Consider the following 8537-nt stretch of genomic DNA (forward strand, 5'->3'; position numbering starts at 1 on the left):
TCCAAAAGGCCTCCTCAGTTCTGGGGAGTTGTAGGCATTTAACCTCTGTAAGGTCGTTTATACCTTGAGAGTGGCTGAGGTCACATGTGGGACGTTTTTACTGCTTGTCTGTCATGTGAGAGTCATGTCAGAGTCTAGAGTAAAGATATAACGTGATAATAGCGTGATAATCAGCAAGCTTCAGAGGTACTGGTGGGTGGATTTTGTTCCGTTTGAACAGAGCCAGGCTAGCTGTTTCCACTGTTTTCAGTCTTTCTGCTAAGCTAAATTAACTGGCTGATGGCTCCACATATATATTTATAAAGATGAAAGATATATTGATCCCCTCATCGAAATCTCAGCAAGAAAGCGAATGAGTGCATTTCCCAAAATGTCAGACTATTCCATTAATTTTTGCATACCGTTAATTCAAGAATTTTACCTCTTTATGTAGACTGTATTATCAAGTGTGACCTCTCCCCTCTTTCCCTTTGCAGTTAAGCACAAAGAGAGGAGGAATCGGAGGGTGCAAGCTGGGCAGAGTGGTGGTCCATCTCCAATCACACCAAGAGAGTCCTAAATAAGAACCATTACTATCACATACAAAATTCATGAATACTAATATTGTTTAAGATTTTGCTGATGTAATATTTGATTTAGAAATAAAATAAATTAAAAAATTAAACTCTGTCTTTGAATAAGGGTGTGTGATCAGGTGAGGTGGTGGGCTTATGTACGGCCACTTCCAGACCAGGGTGTATCCATTGTGTAACACAGCATTCATGTTAACCACGCCCTCTGACCAGAAAGCCTGTTCAGTTGAGGAAAAGAGCCTAGAAATGTTTTAATCCAGACGCAGGACAGGCGTGCTAAAACTAATCCCGCTGAATGCTCTACTCACAGGAATGCACACTAACAGACGACCCACACAGAGGGGCTTTATAGAGGCTGGCATGTAATGGATATATGGGATGATAATGCTATCCACTCCTCTCCAAGAGAGGAGGAGTGGATGTGGGATTTGAGAGTTGACTTATGAACACAGAAATAAGTTCCCTGGTTCAACAACATATAATCCTTTGAAGTTTACGTGTTAAGCTCCATGCAAACTGCCAGTCCATGTGCTGCAGAGTGTCTTTGTTTTTCTGCATTAACACCATCTCCCCCCCAGCCATATGGCAAAATTTCTGGAATATTTTCCTTTTTTTCCCTCCTAATAATATCCGCGTGTGAGTGTGTCAGGAAGGACTGTTAATTCAGTTTCTTCCTATAGCAGGTGGCTAAGGGATAATCCAGGTAAAGCCACTGCAAAGTGGAGATGGAGGGATGTACAGAGGAAGGGGGAGGGTGGATGGGGTGGCCTTTGCATGGATGACTAGGGCTAATTCTGGCCTCCTAATCCTGGTCCCATCTACCCTCCCCCTCTTCCTGCTTGCTAACTCCACTGCGGCAGTAAGGAGCAATTGACGCCCAGGTAGACATAACTATCTCATACACACACACCGCTTAACCCACTCAAGTTTACTGAGGAGGAACAGGGGGAAAAAGATACAGACCTGCCGGTACCTTTCTGGATAGCTAACCTGGGCGACCTGGATAGCTAACACACCTGTGTGAGCCTCACTGGAGAATGTAGCTGCGGCCCTTAAGCCAAGCCACAGGAAACACGCCACCATGGGAGAAGCTCAAAAGGTAAGTGGACTGATCTGGAGCAAAGGACTTATAAAAGCAAATGTGAACCTTTGGTATTTATTTGACAGAAAGAACTATTCACAGGTTGCTATGACTCCAAAAGTGTCTACCATCAAGTGTTTTACTGTTTTTCTGTACCTGGATGCAACTGTCTGCTCTGATGTTTGGATTATATAAATTCCTTGGTTTGTCAAACAGTCTTGTTATAAAATAATAACTGTGAATATACATCTAAATTGAACCTCTAATTCACTTTGATCTCTAGTTAATCACACATACTCGTTAGTGTCTATTACCTAGAATCCTATATTTAAAGCTACAGTGCCTCTTTGATCAGCAATGCAACAGTCTGTGTGGTTGCGTAACCTTGCCTCAGACTAATCACATTAAACAGCGCACCATTATATGAATGGAGCCCCAATCAACACCGGTGCTTTTGTAAATGAAGCAACATAATGGGGGGTGGGAGGAATATGGTAGCTCCAGAGTACAGAGGCTGGAGGCTGGTAGGTGGAGCAAGATGTGTGCTCAGCAGTGTTGTATGTAAGGGGAGCTTTGACCTCGAATCAGAAAGAGGTCAATGGTTTTTCATCAGTTTTCAGATGTAAAGTATGTCTGAGAACTGTGTTTGTCTTCTTATTTATCTCCTGATATAATCTTGGATGTTTCAGAGTGTATTATCAAGGAAAATAAAGGAAATAAGATCTTGTTTTTTTTATAATAAAATTCTGGTCAAATATATAGTCTTTCCCTGTCCCACCCCGCTCTCTCCCTCCAAGCAGGGCTTACTCTCTGTCATTGAGAAACTGAAGGGATCCACAGAACAGGAGGTCAGGATAGTGCTTCTGGGGTTGGACAATGCCGGTAAGACCACCCTGCTGAAGAGCCTCGCCTCTGAGGACGTGAACACCATCACACCTACACAGGTGAGGGGAAGTTCAAAGTCAAAACTCACACACATACACTCACACACATCATGACCTCAAGGAAAGTCACTTACTTAAGGGCATAATTACACAGTACACCACATCTCTGACTGACATGCTTGCAGATGTGTAAAGCATGCATATGTCTTTCGTGTCCTTCATTTTGATTTAATTAATCTTACCTAAAACAGCTGAGGAACTTTATAAGATAATTACCTGATGTTCATCATTAAGTGTATTTTAGATATACAGGATGCAATCAGCCAGAAATATTTTTTTAACCAACAAGTTACCACCTGTTCTTTATAGACCAGCACAATTTGTCTGCCGTCACTGAATCATTTTGTAAAAATAGGTGCAACTTTTTTACCAATCATGTTGATCTTGTGTGACTGAAGCTTTTCAAAAGATAGTTTGTATTTTTACAGTACTGTAACGCAGCATTATAAAACGCAGGGGGATTGTATTTAATCTTGTGAGACCAGCTGGACCAGCGCACGCTCTCACTCAAAGTAATGGGATTCAGATGACCTTTCCTTTTCTAACACACTGTGAAATGAAACGATTGGTCTTACAGCGCACACGCTTTAGCCACTAATCAGTAAAATAATGACGTGAGGATGTTAGATCACACTGTATGTTAAATAACCGTCATCAGGAGATAAACCACATCCTTATGTGACCTTCCTGATTTGAAGGCTCTCAACACATTTTCTGAGAAGATCCTTGTGTTGTCGTGAGGACTCTTTTTTTTATCACCCTCTTCTGATGTGATTATCTAACCTTTAATATGATTATCTAATAGCCTTGTGTTACTCTCACAAGACAAGACATAAAGCAGATGTATTGCCAAGTCCTGGACGAGTCTGACAGCTCATCAGACTCACGGCAGAGAGGATGCAGTCCAGTACGACATGGCAATAGTCACCACAAATCCAAATCAGACTTGACACATAAACACATAGACTGCAGCTGATCCTTCCAGTCTTATCCTCAGATTTGCTCTTCAGCTTGCCCTCAGGATGAAGTTGTTATACAACCTTGCCGACCGAAACAGAAAGGAGCTGCGTTATGAAAAAGGGTGGCGGATTAACACAGTGACCATTTCCTTGTAAACACCTGGAGCACATGTTGCGCTCCTGCTGATAGGTAATGAGGATATAATAGGGAGTGTAAATAATTCAATACATACACCTGTGTTCTGGTACGTTGGCAATTGGCTCCATAACCATTTGCAAAGCTCTCCAGGTGCTGCATACTAGAACTGTGTTAAACTGAATGCACTGACATGAAGAAGAGTGACTCCAGCTGCAGTATGTGTTGCACTTCAGGGCTTCAACATAAAGAGTGTCGCCTCTCATGGTATGAAACTCAATGTCTGGGACATTGGAGGACAGAGGAAGATCAGGCCCTTCTGGAAAAAGTACCTGGAGAACACAGACCTGTTGGTGAGTGACATTTCAAATTAAAATTTCTCCAGGGAAACATCTGGTTTATTCTTTATTTGGATCCCCATTTGTTGGTGTGGTTGCAAGTCTTCCTGTGGGTCCACACAGGTCTTCACTGAACAGATATAACAAAAAGCACATGATGTGGAAGCACAAAATCCTAATAAAATACATACATTTTCACAAAGAATGTTTAATTACTCAGGACAGGACACCACATATATGCACAGGTTAAGCATTATTATTGTATCTTGATGTAGGGACTTGTTACTCAAATTTTAATGCTTAATGAGAACTATATTTTCCTTTTTTTTTTAATTCTCAGCAGCTATATGCTAAACCCAAGAGTCACTGACACCTTCAGGAGTTAACATGCAAATAGCCAAATGTTGAGAGCAAAAAGAAAACGTTTGACCCATGAATTTTTTGAGTTTTCTTTTAGTAAATGAGAGTTTTATTTTATTGTGTTTTTTCTTCCAGATTTATGTTATTGACAGTGCAGACAAGAAGCGGTTTGAGGAGACGGGACTGGTGAGTTTGATGCACAGTTCTAATTTCCACATGCAAACACATACTTAAAATAAACCCAGTAAAACTACTTAAAAATGAAATTCACCCTTAATGAAATAGAATATATTTGAAGCGTGTTGCTCTGTAAGGGAAAAGAGAAATTAACTAAATGTGTGTGTGTGTGTGTGTGTGCAGGAGCTGTCCGAGCTGATTGACGAGGAGAATCTAAAGGGCGTTCCGGTGCTCATCTTTGCCAATAAGCAGGATCTGGCCACAGCATCACCGGCCAGTGAGATTGCCGAGGGACTCAATCTGCATACGTACCGAGATCGTGAGTGGCAGATTCAGGCCTGCTCAGCTGTGTCTGGGGAGGGAGTCCAGGTCAGACCCAGTCCCAACTTTGATTTATTGATTTCACCGCAAATGGGACCTAATTAACCATATAAAAGTGCTCCCTGCCTCCCCTTTCAGTACAGCAAGTTACTGAAAATCAGTCTGAACTGTGTTTAATGGAGGCTTTATTTCTATCAGTAATTTGTAAGTCCTAGTTAGTTGAATGGTTTTGAATATCATCCTCAATTATGAGAGTGATTTTATTTTTATTTCCCCCTGACAGGATGGCATGAACTGGATTTGCAACAACATTGTGAATAAGAAGAAGAAGTGAACCAGCCTCCCAAACAACACCATTATTTTCACACAAGGGATTGAAAAAAATGTCTCACCTCATTTAATGTCAACACACCTCACCTATGACTGATCCTTGACCCCCTAACAGATTTGAATGATAATTTTGTTTTTACAATTTGTGTCATTTTTATGAATATTTTGCAAATGTAGCAAATTTAAAGAAATGTTTGAACTACAATAAGTGAATTAGACACTTATTAATCACTGTACTGTCCTCAAAATGTATGTTTTTGATCCCCTTATCCCAAGGATCCTTTGTCTGGTGAATCTGTGTGCTTTCCTGAATACTGAAAAAAACCAAGATGAGTGTGTAGCCATGTAGAACTGTTGGGGTTTGTCAGTTACACAGACTCCAGTTCAGAGTGAGTGTAAAATATGTGTGTTGAGATTTTTGACAATAAAATCCTTAGCCATTTCTGCTATTTTGCTTTTTTTTGTTTGTTTTCAGATCTTATGTAGCCATCACCAACTCTGCACCACATTGCATGCCGACATGCACAAACAACTCCAACAGGCATATTTAATGGTCAAATAATAGGGTTAAAACTGTCAGTGGATGACAGAAAACATGTGAATGTGGATGCTGGCGTTTCCCTGAGTGACAAGAAGAACAATAACAAGCTGATCCGCTCCTGCAAGGCTGTCATCTTGCTTTATTTCAACACCACGACGAGCGCTTACGCTGAACAGTGAGAGAGACAACTGAAGAGCAAAAAAAAGAAGAAGAAGAGTGTTTACAATTATAAACTTGCATGGCAGAACAAGATATCAAATCTTCAAGGCGCAGCAGAACAAACAGTGCAGGAGATTACACACGGAGAGGTTGACTAATTTGCAGCAGGAGACTTTTCCTCAAAGTCTTTGTTTTATGTGTTAATTCTGGGAATATTACATAGCATGCAGTCCCTCTTGCAACAATGTGCACATCTGTTAGAGCTTGTCAGGGCGTCTTCTTGCAGTGGTAGTTGGCTACATGACACGTCTCAAGTCCAGCTGTGAGCTCCATGTGTTCTCCCAGCAGAAATACAGTTTCTGAGAGCAACTATCAGGAAATATCCTTCTTCACCTTCTACTCTGAGATCTACAAAACGATTACTGATTCTTATTAGACTTCCTCAGTCTTTACCCACAGATGGTCCATCTCTTCTGGGACAATAGCGGTCAGAAGCCTCTCCAGGCTTGGAGACACACACAGCTCTGTTGTCTTTCTTCACTTATTTGTCCTTTAGACTGACCTTGGTGTCGATTAAGTCCTCCATTCAGCCATTTTGGCTCTACTGAGCTGCAGTTAGGTTTAATGGATCTTTTGTTTCTATTGTCTGGAGCTGTAATTAACCATCTGAAAGCACTCTAAAATCACATCAGCTGGCAGGCTTTGTTCTGTGTCCTCCTCTACATGAAATTATGCTAATGATTTTTTTTCTCATCTTTTATCTGATATTGAGTGGTTTGAAAAACAGAAAAAAACAGCTTTGTGGTTTACTTGCTAAGTGTTAACAAAATGACTGTATATCTTCACTGTAATTGAGTCATCTCCATGGTGACTAATATTTGGATCAAGTCCCAAAGCATCTTTAGGCATCAACTCCTGTTGAGGGAGCTCAGCAGGGGGTGTAGGACCAATCACAAGTTGTATTAAAGGATTATTATGGCCGTTTGAAAGAGACCAGACGGTGCAGGAGCTGGGCTGCTGGCAAGATGAGTTTGCATTTTACAATGTGTTGTTCAGTGATGCTTCCTTAACCAACAGGTGGCAGTGTTAGACAGCCTCATTAATCTCAGGGCCGGTGATGAGGCTCTGCTCTTAACAAATCAGTGATTTGACATGCACTCATCTCACTAATTTGTTTGCTTTTCTTAAGTCCAGGGTTGATTGGGCAAAAGCCTTTGTTTTATACCTGTAAAACCTCAGAAGAACATCATGTTACAACCTGTAAATAATAAACACTTTCCATAGGCTGCAGGTGAGTACTTTAGTGCTGTTATATCCCAAATTAATTTCACTATCATCTGTTAAATATCTCCTTATATCTGCATTTAGAGATTTTAAAATGCATTCTTAACATGATATATGATGTCACTCCCATGCTAGTGGCCCCTCAGCAAGTGTTTCCATGGCAACCCCCCCTGTTATTCTTGATTCACCAGCAACCTATCTGCTCTAGTCCATCCCTCCCTCTCTTGTCCTCCATTTCTTTCATTTTCCCCAGCTCTGCTCATCAAAAGAAACCCCGAGTCCCTCACAGAGAGACTTGACACAACTGCACCAACACGTTCCAGGTAAGAACAAAAGACACATCTGTGTTTGATTGTCTGTGAATAAGGGGGGAAATGAACCAGCTGCTTTTAAATGTATAGATGTTTTTGTTACCATGCATTAACATTGGAAAGACAATTGTTATGTTAAGAATATGATGTACAAATCTCTAACTTGAAAACTAGTTGGGTAGCTTACTGTTACTATTACATTGTTTGAGTGTGTTGTTCATGTTCATCTTTCCATAAACCATTCCAATAATAAAAAAAAAATCTTCAACAAAATATTCCTTAACTACTTAGGGAACACATCCCTCCCATCATGCCGCAAGTTGCCCACCTGGCCTCCATGCAGCCAGACTTACCCACAGTGACCCCACGCCCCAGTTTCAACGTCACCCAGACGACCTTCAGCCTCCTGACCACCACCACACTGCTCCCATGGGAGGAGGTGCACATGCAAGTGCACACAATCCTGATTGTGGTCATTTTTTGTGTGGTCTGCTTCCTGCTCCTGCTGGCCTTCTTCTACGCCTTCTGCTTCCACTGCTCCATCAATGCGACACCTAAAGACTCACAAACGGCCAATGGATGCAGCCTAGATCGTGAGGACGCCACCTTTAAGCGCAGTTCATCTGATGGCCAGTCAGTTGGGAATGTTGTCTGACTGGGACCAGGATAGCTAATATTTAACTGTCTATCAATGTATTAATGTTAGGATTACATTATTCTTAGTTTAGTGGCATGTGTGGATGTGTGTCACAGTACCTGTAAGCAGTGGTAATTACACCTCCCTTAAACTAAAGCATGAAATTTAAGACAATGTATGAGTCATATATTGATTTGATATTGATTTTTGCTGGAGCAGGATTTGGCTCTATATAAATAAAACTGACTTGACTTGACTATGTTTGATACTAAGTTCACTGGAGTTTAGATAAGATACATACACACACACACAATAAAAACATACCCATATATCCACAGAGAAATGTGTACAATAAAGAAAAGTGTCAAACGTATGCTAATGTAAATG

At 41.0% G+C, this 8537-nt stretch overlaps 1 protein-coding gene and 1 long non-coding RNA gene across 3 annotated transcripts; both read left to right on the top strand.

The window, feature by feature from the left end:
* Nucleotides 1-1348: 1348 nt before the first annotated feature.
* On the top strand, nt 1349-5667 carry arl3l1 (ADP ribosylation factor like GTPase 3, like 1). 2 transcript variants are annotated; one of them, XM_067599093.1, is made up of 6 exons: nt 1349-1671; nt 2451-2597; nt 3929-4045; nt 4526-4576; nt 4751-4936; nt 5172-5667. In XM_067599093.1, exons 1-6 carry the CDS (start codon nt 1654-1656, stop codon nt 5220-5222), a joined length of 570 nt encoding a protein of 189 aa, XP_067455194.1. In that variant the 5' UTR covers nt 1349-1653; the 3' UTR covers nt 5223-5667. The 2 variants fall into 2 exon arrangements, with proteins under 2 accessions (XP_067455194.1, XP_067455195.1); XM_067599094.1 differs by having other exon boundaries at nt 1351-1671; nt 2454-2597.
* Nucleotides 5668-7358: 1691 nt separating this feature from the next.
* Nucleotides 7359-8406, top strand: LOC137188752 (uncharacterized). Its single transcript, XR_010929509.1, has 2 exons — nt 7359-7525; nt 7805-8406. It is a non-coding gene; the product is annotated as an uncharacterized lncRNA (long non-coding RNA).
* The last annotated feature ends 131 nt before the right edge of the window (nt 8407-8537 follow it).

Source organism: Thunnus thynnus, chromosome 9 (assembly GCF_963924715.1).
Source record: "Thunnus thynnus chromosome 9, fThuThy2.1, whole genome shotgun sequence".
NCBI lineage: Eukaryota > Metazoa > Chordata > Actinopteri > Scombriformes > Scombridae > Thunnus > Thunnus thynnus.

Bases quoted from the DNA above. Each gene is read 5' to 3' on its own strand.
- arl3l1 (XM_067599093.1), top strand. The intron at 2,598-3,928 runs GTGAGGGGAAGT...GTTGCACTTCAG, and splicing joins ACACCATCACACCTACACAG to GGCTTCAACATAAAGAGTGT. The intron at 4,937-5,171 runs GTCAGACCCAGT...TCCCCCTGACAG, and splicing joins TGTCTGGGGAGGGAGTCCAG to GATGGCATGAACTGGATTTG.